The sequence below is a fragment of the Mixophyes fleayi genome, chromosome 4 (assembly GCF_038048845.1).
Source record: "Mixophyes fleayi isolate aMixFle1 chromosome 4, aMixFle1.hap1, whole genome shotgun sequence".
NCBI lineage: Eukaryota > Metazoa > Chordata > Amphibia > Anura > Limnodynastidae > Mixophyes > Mixophyes fleayi.
This window is the reverse complement of record NC_134405.1, coordinates 236,048,528-236,064,432: the sequence shown is the minus strand read 5'-3', so window position 1 is coordinate 236,064,432 and position 15,905 is coordinate 236,048,528. Positions and strand designations below refer to the sequence as shown.

Sequence of the window (15,905 nt, the reverse complement as noted above, 5' to 3'; positions counted from 1 at the left end):
AATGTTTTGTTTGCTTATGACTTCAAATTCATAATAATACTGACAGCATTTGTAGACGTCATCTATTTGATAGCGGCTCTGGCTGATTCATCATAAGTCATAATTATTACAACAGTCAATATCAGCACAGTCAGATGTACATCAATGTAGTGCGGTGTGATGTAAATTGTCATTATTCAGTACATTGCTATGTCCCTTAAAGGGATGTTTTCATCACTTATGACAGATATAGTTATAATACAACATCTGGAAGGAAAAATTACTAAGTGCACAGTGGCTGTGTATATCATACTTGCCTACCTTAGGCAAGTTGTATCCGGGAGAGGGGCGTGTCTAGAGGGTGGGAGGGGGCGGGGCACAGTGAATTGTGTCAATTTGGCCCCCACCAACTGTCAAATATGCCGTTTTGTCATGGGGCGGGGCAATTGCGGAAGATTTGCCAGCTCTCCCGGGAGTCCGTGAGACCAACCCGAATTTCAGGGGGTCTCCCGGACATTCCTGGAGAGTTGGCAAGTATGCTGTATATAGATGCACCACAATGTGTTTTACCTGCACAATATGTCACATATTCTTCCATTAGACCCTTCTGTTGCAGCTTCCGGTGTCTATGCTTTACACAAATTGGGTGAGGTTTTACTATTCAGGACAAATTCCACACCATGGAACAAAACACTCTCTCCCCAATTATATGTGGCGTTAGTGGTTTAAATGGTAATTGTAGTTATAAACTAAGGGAGTCATGTTGACTAGTTACGGTTGGGGCCTTATGAAGACTGAGTTGCATCTTGTGGCCCCATATGATTGAAGAGGCGGAACAAGAGAAGGAACGGGGCTGAAAACAGAGTATAAATACATTACGGGAGAGTTGCACAAATGTTACTTATGTAGACTGAGACTCAGACGTACACGCACCTGTCAAAGATAACTTGCGGGTGCTCGACCAGTGATGTAAGTTACTAACTGATAATGATGACCGTCAGTTCACATGCGCCTGCCTTAGCTTACTATGTAGAATGTGTCTTTTGTTTTCAGGTGCAATTTACGTCTGCGTTTTAGGTGGAAATTGTGTCCAATTTTGTCCTAAGAGCATAAAATGTTGATAGATAAAATAACATTGGAATAGTTTATTAGTATTTATATATTATTATTATTATTATTATTATTATTATTATTATTATTATTATTATTATAACATATGTCACAAAACGCATCTCTGTATCAGTAAAGGTGAGAATTATGACAATGGTGGTACACTTCAGAAAGGGATAAATATACAAATTTGTTTATATAACATTGACTACATATTTGTAACACGGTTTATTATTTATTAGATGTGTAAATTAGTGTTTTACATTGTACTCTCCATTTTTTATTACATTTGGATGCAGTTTGATAGCACATTTTAAACACAGTAATCAAGTTTACTGCAAAGCATCACACACAGATGTACATTACAGAGCTCTGCAGAAATCTAATAACAGTTACACATTTCCCTTTTAGCTACATTAGAAATACTACCAAACCTGCTCCAGATTTGCAGTGACAGAAGAACATAGTGCACACCTTCTAGTGCAGCTCGCTGGGTCAGCTAATATGCTTATTTTGCAGTCTGAGCTGCTCTGCTGTGAGACCTCTGTGGAAGGTCCAGACACAAACATACACACAGATATTAAATCAATGTTGAAGACTCATGTAAACTGGAGTAGAGTCCCCAAAACAATTGAATAGAAGGAAGTTCTCGTCACTGACTTTTCCCTCCGTGAAGGCTCATTTCCTTCCTAGTGTTCACTTCACTTATCTAGGTTGTTGGACAGAAGCATGGAGTGACTGCTAGGTGGAAAATGGATGTGCTTTTGCGTGTGCTACTGGTTAGCTGCCTTTCCTGCGGGATAACAGGTATGTGAGCAATAGAGTGGGAAAGACTGGTGTGGAAGCAAAGGTAGGAAGATGTACACATCATATGACAGGGGGGAACAAAGGCTCATCCCTACATCTGTATTAAACAATTAGATCCATTTCATAAGCTGATATTGTATGCAGTGAACCAAAACAAGGACCTCCAGACGATCAGCCTTCATATAAGACATTATAATGTGCTATTGATGTGCATGATGTAGAATTGTATAGTTTCTTTCAGGCAGTGAGTTTGTGCAGCAGGCCTCAACAACTTTATTAGGACAAATATATAATTCTGCTGTATTTTATATAACCACTTTGTTTTTAATAGAAAGTAGACACAGTGGTTTGATTTGCACTGAACTCATTAGAAATAATGTATATGAAGGACGGTGGATTAAAAGTTGGCCTGTGGTTTGTCTTTTAGATATCAAAACACCATCATTTGTTTGTCCTTTCCTTTCACTGTTTTGTTTGTCCTTTCCTTTCACTGTTTTGGGATTTGTTTTTAATTGACCACTAAAAATATCTTAATTTAGAGTATATATATGGTCAGTTCTGTTCTTGCTGAGTAATGAATGATGCATCTATGTATCATATGGTAATATGTTGCTTGTTAATTCTACAGTTTTTTATGATTATTAGACCACTAGGTGATGCTGTTCTTTTGCAGCCTATGAATAACACATCACTATATCTCATCATTATATGAATATAGAACAGGCATTGTCACTGCTTTGGTACAAATGTATACATTTTACAAGATACAGTAAACCCAGTGTGTAAAGTATGTTTCCCTTTAAATGACCTTGTACTGAAAAAAAAAATATTCTAAACAGTTTCTAGATCAAATATTTCGAAGCATAACAAGAGTAATATCTTATCTGTCATATGTTTTATCAAAATATTTGTATTATACTGTTTCATGATCATTTGGCCATGTTAATCATGAAAACATTACTTTAAATGGTCAGAGAAATTGTTGTGGTTACTTAATGAATGTGAATATGCAGATACAGTTAAATAAGCAGATAAATATATTGGGATGTTTTATTGAACAAAGTATATACAGAGAAATAAACTGAATTGTAACCATACTAATATATAGATGTTAGTTTCATTCAGTGGTGAGTGTCACAGCTTGAGGCTGCAGGGTAGTACCTATACATGATGGAGGTGAAGTGCTACAAGATCTGACATCATTTGCACTCACATAGGATCCTTGTAGGACTAAAGTAGACATAGACAAGTTGTTTTATTTTCAAAGACAAGCAGTCAGTAAGTGCTATTTATGGACAATAAAAATCCAGGCCTGCCCAGCTTTAGTGTTTGCCGTAGTGTGTCTAATTGTTCCCCTAGCACATTTCAAGGCGCACACCCACCAGCTGATAAAGGAGGATTCTCCTATATTTGTAGTTTTACAGATTCCTCCAAAAAATGTGCATAGTGTAAACAGTAAAAACATCACAGCAAAGTGCAACCTGCTTTCACTTTACTGCCACATATTTACCATACTACTTAGTTAGCATCATGAGAGTAAGAGGACATCATGACTGCCTTTATTACATGTGTCACTTTTGTGTATTTAAATGTTGTTATTACATGGCATGAAGTTCAATTAGAAATGTATTTTCCTTGAAAAAGTACAAGTGTATAGAGATGAAGTGGGGTTGCTGGCATCTCTGATGAGTCTGTTCCATGAGGGAAATGGCTGCGAGCCTACCCGTAAAATGCATCTTCTCCACCACCAGCAGCTCTTTTAAATAATCCACTTTTGCAAAATGAAATCTTGCTTAGCCACTTCAATGCGGAACCATGCACATTTAGCAGCAAATGCCCCGTCCCATACCAGGCCCAAAGCCACCATATTGTCCCGCAAAGTTTTGCACTTGCACAAAAGTAAGCATGCAGCATCGTTACACATTTGCACTGACACAGGGTGACACAGGTTGGAGAATTAGTGTAAGGATGTACAATAATTAGCTGATATTGCTGTCATTTTCAGGCTGTATCCTGCAATAACTGCACAATATCAGATGCAATATTATAGCATGTGTGGTCAACATTGTTTCTTTCCTTTGAATTTCAATCAAAAGTTCTTTTCACTGATGATCTTTTCGTTGACAGATTTGTACATACACAGGGGCATATTCAATTAGGTCCCAGCATTGCAGTAACTTGCCGGAACGGGGCGCAAAGGTAATCTGCGGCACCGCAATAAGGCTGATTTTGAAAATCTGCGTTATTGCGGTAACGTATTATCCTTGGTAATGCGCACTCCGTGCGTTGCTGCGATCATGGACCTATTTGAATATGCCCAACAAAATAATCCAAGTCATATTTGCCTACTCTCCTGGAATTTCCAGGAGGCTCCCGAATATCGAGGAGTACTGCCAGACTCCTGGAAGAGTAGGCAAACCTCCCGGATCCTAAAAAATGCCGATATTCAAGGCATTGAATATCGGGGGCAGGGCTTATTTGTGTTATTAAGCCCCGCCCCCGTTATACAATGCCGCAAATTTTGGCATTTTATAGTGGGGCGGAGCTATGGTGACGCAAAGACGTCATCACGCCCCCTCCTACCCCTGTCACATGACCTGTCCTCACAGAGGACAGAGTCAGAAAGTCGGCAACTATGATCTAAGTCTGAATACTATATTCAGCATCGCAGAAAAAAAAATGCTTAAATGTTTAATCTGCCCACATGCAGAACAATACAATTGTTTCTAAGTACTAGGTGACAGATTAAGGTCTTTCAATAAAGAACTGTAGTGTTCCACACAATTATATATGATTGAATTGTGAGAAAAAATCCTTGCGTGCATGGACAGCTTTACTCTGTCACACTCTAAGCAAAACCTACACATTTCTAATGCTGTTTTAGTGTCAAAGAAAGCTAATGTAAAAACTGTTTATTGAGGGAATGATAAAAAAAATGATGTCGATATGGGGAACTTAAAATAAAAAAGTATAAATGTAAATATGTCCTGTGTCTCTCCATGTGTGAGTGTGTTCTGAGAGCATTACGGGATAGTTCTATGAGGATACTAAATATAAAGAGCCACATTACTATTTCTATGTAGGTCAGAGATAGGAGATACTGTAGACATAATTATATTTACTACAAAAAAGGTGTTTGTTAAACTCTCAAAACTGAAAGTAAATAAGTCAGTGGGTCCAAATGGTATTCATCCAAGAGTATTACTATAACTAAGAGGGCTGCATCCAGGTGTTGTAATTCCAGGTGATTGGAGAACGATAAGTGTAATTCCACATAATAAGGTACTAGGGAAAAATATGATAGTTATAGGCCTGACATTAAGGGGGGAATTCAATTGTCCACAGATTAGATGAGGAGTACAGTAGTGCCCATAAATGTGCGCAGCCGTGATGTTAGGTACAATATCGCGGCTAATTGAATTCCCACCTAATAGTAAGGGAAATGGATAGAATCACTTTTAAAAAGAAAGCAATTAGTGACTATTTTGGGGTTTATTTATCAAGCAGTTTGAAAGACTATCGCAGTGATAGAAAATATTCTCTTATGTGAATTTGCCATTAAATTTGATGGATGCTCTGCTCCCTGCGATACAGTCTGGCAGCAGTAAGAGTACTCTTACCGCTTCACCAGCCAGTCTGGGGTCAGCATGCGCTCTGGAACAGGAAGCCTGGACTTGGACTTCCAGTTCTACGTTCATTAAAAAAAAAAAAATTTATTACAAAAATATTTAACAAAATATAATTGAATTGGAGGATTCCGATTCAAAGAAAGGCTTTATTTAAATAAGGTTTCCTTCTCCTGCTATTGCCATCCTCAGCAATAAGAGGACAGAGGTGAGTTTTCACCAGAGAAAGAGCTTGTCTCTCTTTGATATACAGACCCCTTAGAGTGAAACAAATTACAAGATCCAAATCAGCATGGATTTACTATTGGGGTTTTTTTGATTCTGCAACTAATGTGACAAGGCATTTATTGCATCCAACAATTAATTCAGAAACTGAAAATTCTTGGATTTTACTTAACGATAGTAGCATGAATAATTCTGGTTAAACGACAGAGGACAGAGTGTTATAGTCTGTACTGTCTGTTTTACGTCATTGTATGATATCTATTTGTAATGTTAACAGCAACAGACAATAGGAACCTTAAGGCTATTGTTGGAATCGTCCAATAAAACGCGCTATTTTTAGTTATTTATATGTTGATTTCCTGATCACCTAATCTATTAAAGGCAACTTGACCTATAGAGCACCAATGACTCCAAGCTGTAAATGTATCGAGCTGCGAATTTCCGGCAGGTTTGAAAAGTGGAGATGTTGCCTATAGCAACCAATCAGATTATAGTTATCAGTTATTTAGTACATTCTACAAAATGACAGCTAGAATCTGATTGGTTGCTATAGGCAACATCTCCACTTTTCAAACCCGCAGGAAACTCTCAACTTGATATTTTTACCCCCAAATCTCCTAAAAAGAAATTGCCAGACATCATAAAATCACTGAAATCACTGATTTCTCACTTTTAAGTATAGAACAGGGAATCTCAATGGAAAAAGTTGATGTAGTAAATCGCTGTGGAGATCACTATTGGCTTCAAACACTCAAGACCAGTGAGGAGAGTGAGATGAAATTAAAATAACGTTTATGAAAGTAGAGGTAATGAAATGCATGGAAAAAAACTCTGTACCAACTCTGCTTTAAGTAATAAATAAATAAACATCAGGAAAATCTTCCCCCAAATCCTCTACTAATGTCAGGCAGTGCTGGGATCCACTTTAACAGTCAGATCAAATGCGCAGGGTGAAAGCAGGGCTGGTGCCGATATGAGGGTGGTGCTGTTTTTGCCAACCTTCAGCCATGTGTTGAAAAGTGGTGGGGATCTTCCTGACCCCTCTGGGCTGTGGGGAAGGGGGTAATAAATAAGACTAAGACCACTAGATTGACAAGTTTACTACCCTAGTGATTCCACTGTAATGGAAAGCCATCCCTAAACCCATGACAATTATACCAAAAGAGTAAAAATAAGTAAACACACACACACACACACACACACTTGTTTTTATGGCATTGTGAGGACCCATGTCTGGAACATGACACATAGGTATACCCCTTTCCTAATGTCCTGTCTAGAGGACAAACACATGGGTATGTGTAGGAGCAGTTTGTTACCAAAGTTACCACCTGAGATTTACAGTTTGAGTTTGATCAAAGTATTGACATGAGCTGCAAGGTGGGGAGAGTTTCATGTATTTTGCCCATCTGAGGACATTCACACACCCGCATACACCAACACCTAGCCATGGAAGTCATGCTCACACACTGCGGAGTGTTTAAACAACTTTTATTACTCTTAACTGTTATACGGTTCTTTATGTAGAATTTCACTGCCGGCCAGTTTCAATCTGTCAGTGCTGATGGTTCAGCCATGATGCATGCGACACAATCACGCTTTTCGGTCATGCGGCATGTTTGGATAAACTTGATCATGTGCTTCTACACAGTTTGGATCTCATCTCTGTCCCAGGTTATTCTCTACACCTTTTTACAACCTGAAAGGAAGCAGAGTATTCTATTACAAATCTGCGTAAAACAGCGAAGGCAACATCGTTTTGCATAACAAAACTGTGTGCTACAGTCACCTGTAGGAGCCTTGGTTGGGTACTGATCCTGTGTTGCCGGGTACCTACGCCATCTCCCTTCTCATCTGGTAGTGTCTACTGTATGCTTGATCACTTGTCTCACTGTTACAGGGCTTTGCTTATCATCTGACCTATCACCTATCACTGTATTGGTTATAAATAGAAACACATATGTAAATGACCGAGGTAAAAGTCAAAGCCATACATCAGATACAAGATTTTCAACTTACCGTCTGGATCAATGTCCATCTCATCCAATTTCAGCCAGTCTACCACTCTCAATTAAGAGTTTGATGATCTTGGCAAATTGGAGGGTATCTTCTGGGAGGCAGTAATGCTGCCAGTGCACCCTGCCGTGCCCAAGGAAATCTGTCAATTGATCCATTTCTTTGCTGTTTACGTTGAGGATCTTTGATTGAGTGGCAACACTTCATGGAAGACAGTGTTTGGGGATTTGTAGCTCCACACTCTCTGACAAATAGACTTATGCAATTGGAGCCTGTGAAATGTGACATGGCAGTTGGTCTGACAAACATATAGACATTTTGGGTAGTCATTCCACATTCTTCATGCTTATCTGCAAGAAGTTCCACTGTGCCTTGCATTGATGGTGTCATCAGGATTGGAACTTTTCTTTTTAATTTTCCCCAGATTTCAATCCGTGTGAAGTGCCGTCATAGCTTCCTCTCAAGCTCAGATAGCATCTTCGTAGAGATTCAAAGTATCTATTGAAGAGGTGGTAGTAAACTGCATCTTGGAAATTTTCCCTTTTCTTCTTCGATTGAACAAGATCACCTGTGCCAGGATGACTTTTGCAAGCAATGCCCAGTTGTTAAGCATAGACTTGATGGATAAGCTGCTTCCATATGCTTGCTGTTTCTCATCAAGATACAAGTGCATCTTTTTCCCATCTTCAGTGAAAGGTAAGAGCTGAGGTATGTTCTACTTCAACTCCTTAAGAGTTTTGAAGGCAGTCGATGAGAACAACTTGTTCCATTTCACCTCATAGATCTTCTTGAAGTTGTGTGGATTTTTAACCACAGCAGTTCAGTCCTCGATCATTGCTCGGCACTCCACAATGTTCGATATCTTTTGCAAGCCATGTCGACCTTTAGTGCCAGTCAGGGTGTCTCAGATGTACCAGTCTCCTCATCATAGTCAGCTATCAGCTTCACTGTGTCTACTACATGCAGAAAGTTTGATGGGATGGTAAAGTCTTCCATTCTTTCCAAAGGGGTAGCTCTTCTATCATGTAACGGTCACCTGCCCATTTTTTTAAGCTTCCGACGGATGTACTCATGTTTGCCAACATCTATACTAATCTGGTTAAAGAGATGCTGCCCCTCCTATATGATGTAATATTCATTTTTGACTGTTTCATACATTTCATCTGGGGTCATGTCGGTCAAGAGCTTCCAAAAGCCACCCCTGATGTCAGGTGGAACAGGCTGAGCAAAGGCGCACAGATACTGATTGATTTTGCCAGGTTTCTGTTAGTTGCCCCTTTGCTTACCTTACATCTTTTCATGTGTCGCCAAATATATTTTCTTGCAAACAAGCCTTGGCAGGTTGCACAGTGCATGAAGTCTTCGACAATCATCACTTTGGAAGTTTGAATGGAATCAGAACATCGAGTCCTGTTCTTACCACTAAGTGTTGTGTGCAAAGTTGCATCTATTCCAAAGATGTGCCAATTGTATGCACCTTTCTTTAGAGTGATTGGGATATTTCATGGCTCAGGCTACTTCAGTCTCATTACGGTGAGTATGCTCCATATGCCAGGCTATATTTGAGAGGGTCTTCTCACAGTACAGCCAGTACTGATTTTTGTTTTACACACTGGAGCCATTGCTGTTTTTGGACAGTGTTTGGACAGGCACGGTGTCAACTTTCCAACCCTCTGTGTTTAAAACACAGGTCGAGAATTGTTGTACATAGCACACGTCTCTCTGCACCTACACTATGTTCCACTGTCACATAATAGCACATCACCACTGGTGCCTGAACCACTCTCCTCTGAAGTGTCAAGGGCATACTCATCTCCACTGCTCCCTGCGCTATAGTCTGATCTACCACTGTGCTGTGTCATGCTCCACTGTCCCCACTTTACTTTCAGCAGGAGACAGATGACACTTATCCCCGTTTGGTGGTTTGTTCCACTGACCTTTAGTGGTGGTATGCACAAAAACTTTGGTAAGTTTTGTGGGGACATAGTTTTTTGTCCCCAATACAACCAAGGTCCCCACAGTGTTGTTGTGTAAACAGGTCAATTTCCCCACAAGTACAGGAATACAGGTACATACACACACACACACACACACACACACACACGCAATTTCATAAACTTTCTTGATCTGTCAGAAAAATCCCATTAATCCCAAACACTTGCTGGTGCTGGCCAATGTTAAATTATCTAACTACAGAGTCTCCAGGACTCCCCTTCTCATGCAGGCATTGTAGGAAAAAGTGCTGCGGTGTAGCTGCAAGTAGCTTTTCCCACCCATTGCAATAGGCAAATTCACTTCAACGGAGTCTCTACAAGTACTGCACATGCCGGAAACACCATTGAAATGAATGCGCACATGAAAAGGAAAATCTTGGAGGAAAATCACCGTTTAAAAATGTAATGTAAGAACAATGAATTTATGGGGTTATTTTGCGTGATTTCTAGCTATGTTGGCTTAAAAAATGTGAGAAATGATGGTTGTGTAAAAAGAGGTATTAGAGACATGAAGAGGGTAGTTATATTGTCACTTTATGGGTTATAGATAAGACCTCACCATGAATATTAAGTACAGCTCTGGAGGCCATATCTCCAAAAACCTATTAGGAAGAAGAAACACTAATACAGTAGTGCATAGAAAGTCTTCTTTAACTAAACATATACATTTTATCATAAATAAATTCAAATATCTCAAATATATTAATGGAGTTCAGGAAAGCTAACTTTTTTTAAAAAAATAAGATGATTTCTAGAACAAGGGGATACTGTTTCAAGTTGGAGAGAAGAAAACCAAAAGGCAGCATAAGGAAGACCTTATTTTTACAGAAAATGTGTTATATCTATATAAAAAGTCTCCTGTACAGTGACATAATTCATAAATGCATGGGACAAACATATTGCTATGGTTAAGACATAAACCAAAATGATAGAAAAAAAACTACAAAAAAACCCTGTAAAAAAAAAGTAACAAAAACAAACACACACAAAAACCTGTAGGCTCCTTCTGTCATCTTGCTTGTTTTGTATGTGTACACTGAGGATCTAAGTATAGAAATTGCTCTATTTAGCTTAACACCACAAAAATAAAATAACATTTAAGAAAAGCGATCAGCCGGCTTTTGATCAGATCTTTTGCTTATTGCCAATACTGCACCCACCTTCTTCCTTGTTGTAATTAGACACAGACATCTTACCTAGTTCCCTTACTTTGTTAAGTTCCGCCATGGTCATTGTGTCGAACTGTAGCTTTGGTTGTGCCTATTTCTGCCTGTTCTTCAAAGTTACCATGCTCTCCAATCTAGGTTTTAAAAACAATTATTAGCCAAGTATAACTCATATACTTTCCCTGTGCTGGAGTCCAGGCTGACATACAATAAATGGGTGCTGCTGGTACAGGCTGCCAATGGTTTTCATGCTAATGAGCAATTAGCTGCGCACATTGAAAAAGTGGCAATACAGAAGTAACATGCCTTTAATAATTCAGGTGATGCGACATCTTTGGTACCCGGCGGACACCTCAGCCTCTATATTAACATGGTAAATTGGTCACCGGGTTGCCAGATTATTGTGTCTCGAGGATATATTTACTATGTATCAGTTCCACAGAACAACTGATTCCCTAATCTTTGGAGTCATTTTCAAGCAGCAAATGAATTATAAATAACACCCGATGGACTTTGTCTTTCATAAAAATGCCATTTTTAAAAATTACTGACACATTCCAATGCAAAAATCACAGCTAAGGAGCCCGGAATATGGTGAAATACACGATATTTATTGCAGACATGTTTCCAAAAAATGCAGCAAGGTACAAACCGGATGGTGTAGATATAGCACAAGGATTGCACAGAGATGCAGAAGGCAGATAACAGGTCTCATGCAGGTGAACAGGTAGTTTGTAGAAATCCCTGAGAACAGGTGCACCAGGAGCACAACAAGGAACATCACAACAAGGAACATATAGCAACAACAATGACCAGTATGGTTCATGGGAAGGAACAGAGATAAATAATAAGAGTCACAGGTGTACCATCAACGAGGAGCAGAGATTAACTCCTACTAGTGAGTGAAAATGTCCATAGTGGTGGCATGGAGGTACTGCATCCAGGAACACAACCACGCATGGCTAACACAGTTCTAAACAAACAGGAGCTGCAGAAGGCAAGCAGCATCCTATAGGGAAATGCTGCAAAGCAGACGGAGGCAGATCGGGACAATGACTTTAAAGCGCCAGGAATCGGCATAGTAAATATACTCCTCTCTCTCTAGCACTTACTTCACCATGTACCAGACCTCCAGCTAGCCTCTATCAATGAAATATGTTGCTTTCCACTACTTGGGTATATTGAATCATTAACCCTTGTAGGGCTAACATCTTCAACTCAGTTCAGTGTCCTGCCACATTGGCTTTGACCCTGAGTAACGTTCCTGACCAGATTTGCATTACTCTATGTAACAGACCTTCAGCTACTACTGACTATGATTCTAATGATTCTAATTAACTCTTGGATATCTGTTCTGCTCACAACTCTGAATCAGACTCATGTATTTGCTGGCAGTTGGATTGCCAACTGGTTTCCTATGCTAAAGTACAGATAGCATGTTAACTGTAGCCTATATTATCATCCTATTTCAGAGACTAATCAAAGTTTTACTGAAAATATTCTTGATCAATAAACTGAACTTTTGATCATTTAAACATAGTTCTTGTCAACTAGTGGTCACCAGCCCCTGGGATCCACTCTCACAGCTAATAACTGCACAACTTTGTTGCCCAGACTATTACACATTGACAGAAGCAACGATAACCATATTCCAGGGAGCAGTATGTCTGGATCCTGCCAATACATTACTTGCAGGATCAGTTGCTTGGTCCATCTAATGCCCTTGATATTGCCTGACATCCTCCGGCTAACCACCCTGCTCTTTGAATTCTCAAAAAATCGAGATTGAAATGCATACAGAAATATTATTGGTGCACATGCATAGAAATATATTTTCTATACACAAATATATTTCCTACATGTCTGCCCAACATTAAATGATGCCCGATAAGTTTTCTGATTGTCTGTAGAGTTTATGTGTTGTGAGTGTGAATGCACAAGTAGAGGAGATTTGTTCCGTGAATATGTGCTTAGGCAGAGTGGTTGCAATCTGCCCATGTATGCACAAGGAAGATGTGTGTATATGTTTAGACAAACTGGATGTGCTGTCTGTGTATGTGCAGGCACAGTGGATGTATTCTGTGGGTGTATGGGGTAGCAGAATGTATGTATTTTGTGGGTATACTTTATTATATGTTTTCTGTGAATGCATGTACAAGCAGACTAGATGTGTTCTATGGAGTGTGCACCAGCAGAGTGAATGTTTTTGTATATTCCCAGAGTGGATGTATATTGTCAGTGTACTGTATGCTTTGCTTTCTGTGAACGTATGTGCAGGCAGACCAGGGGGTAAATGTATGAATCTCCGGATTCTTCATCTCTGGCGTGTTCAGCCTCTTCAGCGCTTAAATTTAAAGCGGCGCTGCATTGTAAAGGGAAACTTCCCTTTACAATGCAGCGCCGCTTTAAATTTAAGTGCTGAAGAGGATGAACACGCAGGAAATGAAGAATCCGGAGATTCATACATTTACCCCCAGATGTGTTCTGTAGTGTATTTGTTAGCAGGATGGATTTTTGTGAGTGTATTTCCAGAGAGAGTAGATGCATTTTGTGAGTGTACTGTATACGCCATACTTGCCAACTATCCGGGAGACTCCCGCATTTCGCGAGAGTCTCCCGAACTCCCGGGAAAGTGTGGCAATCTCCCTGATCTGCCCACTTCCTAGTGAAGTGGGCAGAATTTTGTTCAAACGCCGCAAATCACCGGGAATCGCTGCGTTTGGCCCTGCCCCCGCTGTAAAATGGCGTGATTTGCGTCATTACATCACGGGGCGGGGCTAAAATGGTGTGATTTCCGGAGCTCCACCCCCTACACGGCCACCTCCCTCCCGCATCTCCCGGAAGCCATATGAAAAAAGTTGGCAAGTATGATATATGCCAGTGTTTCCCAAACCCAGTCCTCAGGGACCGCTAACAGTGCATGTTTTCCATATCTCTCAGCTGGAGCACAGGTGTATTCATTACTAAATGACACATTTTGAAAGATCCACAGGTGATATAATTATTTCACTTGTGACCTGGAAAACCTGCACTATTAGGGGTCTGTAAGGACTGGGTTTGGGAAACACTGGTATACGCAATCAGGGTAGCTGTGTTCTGTAAATGTAGTGAATGTTTTCTATGTGTGTAGTGTAGATATTTTCTGGATGTGTTCTGTATGTGCTAATAGAGTGTATTTTTGTTTTACTATATTAACAGGTGACAAAATTGAATCCTTTTTTTTCTGTGTGTTCTACTGGGACTTTATGTTGCACATTTGTATTGTTCGGATCCTGCAGTGTGTTGTGTCTGTCTCAATACAGCAAGTGCCGTAGGCAGAGCGTGCCTACACCCGTATTCAACAAAAGACGTTTCTTCTGATCTGTTTGTAGGTGAATAACAATGTGCACATGTGTGTATGCGTATGCACGAATTACGTGCATTTTTTTTAAAAAAAAACAAACAAAAAAACGCACAATACATATGGTGTCTTAATGTATCAGAGCACATGTGCTTTGTGAGTCTACTGTATGTTTTCTGTGAATTTTTGCACAGGCAGACTGGATGTGTTCTGCAATATATATACCATCAGAGTATTTTGTCAGAGTATTTTGTTTTTGTCACTGTTTTCCCAGTGAAAGTGAATGTATTTAGTGAGTACATGGTACATGCAGAGTGTATGTGTCTTGTAGTGTGTGCACCTGACAAATGTATGTTTTTCGAGTGTATTCCTAGGGGCATATTCAATTGTTAGTTTTCCACGCCGCGGAAAAACTAGTACAGTTAATACGGTAATATGTAGCTGGATTTCAGCTCGCGGCTCAGGGAGCTGCGAGCTGAAATCCAGCAAGTAAATTACCGAAAATCTCGCGGTCCGCGCACGATTACGGTTATTATGGTAATCGTGCGCGGACCGCGAGATTTTCGGTGTTTCCGCCGAGAATTGAATATGCACCCTAGAGTGAATTTGTTTTGCGAGTGGACACATGCAGAATATATGTGTACGTGTATGTATTGTGAGTTTACAGTATGTGCTATGTTTGTGTGTGCACAGACTGGATTTGCTCTGTATTGCAAATGCCAACACAGTGTATGTTTTAGTGACAGCGTTCACAGTCAGTGGAATATGCATATATTTAGTGAATAATTGTTCATTCAGAGTGAATGTGTTTTGCTTATAAATAGTAGCAGCCTTATTTGAAAGAGGGGAGTCTCTTTGATAGCATATGACCAGTGATTAATACAACAGCATATTAAGAATTGTAATATGGCCTAGTTTTAATATCTTATTAAAATATCTTATATTGTGTGTAAGAATTCTAACACATGGGGAGTAACTACTTTAGTAGAGAAAGCTTAACTAAGCTGAGTGCAATTTGAATCAATAGTTAATTTGTAAGAGGACAGGACAAGATTCCTTATCAGATTTGTGGTCATACACCCTGTGTAATATCTATTGAAAACGTATGTGCTTAAAAACTTTATTTTGTTTTATAAGTATGTTGATTCATTATATATGCTTTATTTATGCTTTATTAAGTACATGTGCCATGTATTTTGCATGTTACACTTTAAGGGTGCTCCAACACTCTTCCTTCAAACTAGGTGTCCTCTGTTATTACATATTTAGTGATGAATTGGGGTAACCAAAATGGCACGCAACACTTACGTAAATTCAAGGGACCACTCTGTTACAAAGTAAATTTCTGCCCCACCTATTTGAGTAATACACTGGGGCACCAATATATGACAGAAGGAAGTGTCCTCTTTCTAACAAGGGGGAACCTTTTTATCTTTTTATCTGTGGAAACAAATACATATTTATGCAAATAAAAGTACTAGGTACATTTTTGTAGGCTGGGCACCTATTTTATGCAAAGTCAACCAATATAAATGGAATACCATTCTTATCAGGAGATATGCAGTTATTCAGAAAGATAACTGTTTGGCCAACCTTAATTTAAAAAATATATAAAAAATGTTTCTCTGTTGCACAACCTCCT

General features: G+C 39.4%; 1 protein-coding gene across 1 annotated transcript in view; it reads left to right on the top strand.

Moving 5' to 3' along the window:
• Window positions 1–1,363: 1,363 nt before the first annotated feature.
• Window positions 1,364–15,905, top strand: part of PTPRB (protein tyrosine phosphatase receptor type B) — a 97,818-nt gene continuing 83,276 nt past the window's right edge. Inside the window, exon 1 of the mRNA XM_075209523.1 lies at window positions 1,364–1,896. Coding sequence (XP_075065624.1) covers window positions 1,842–1,896 — 55 coding nt within the window. The 5' untranslated portion in view covers window positions 1,364–1,841. The remainder of the gene's footprint in view (window positions 1,897–15,905) is intronic.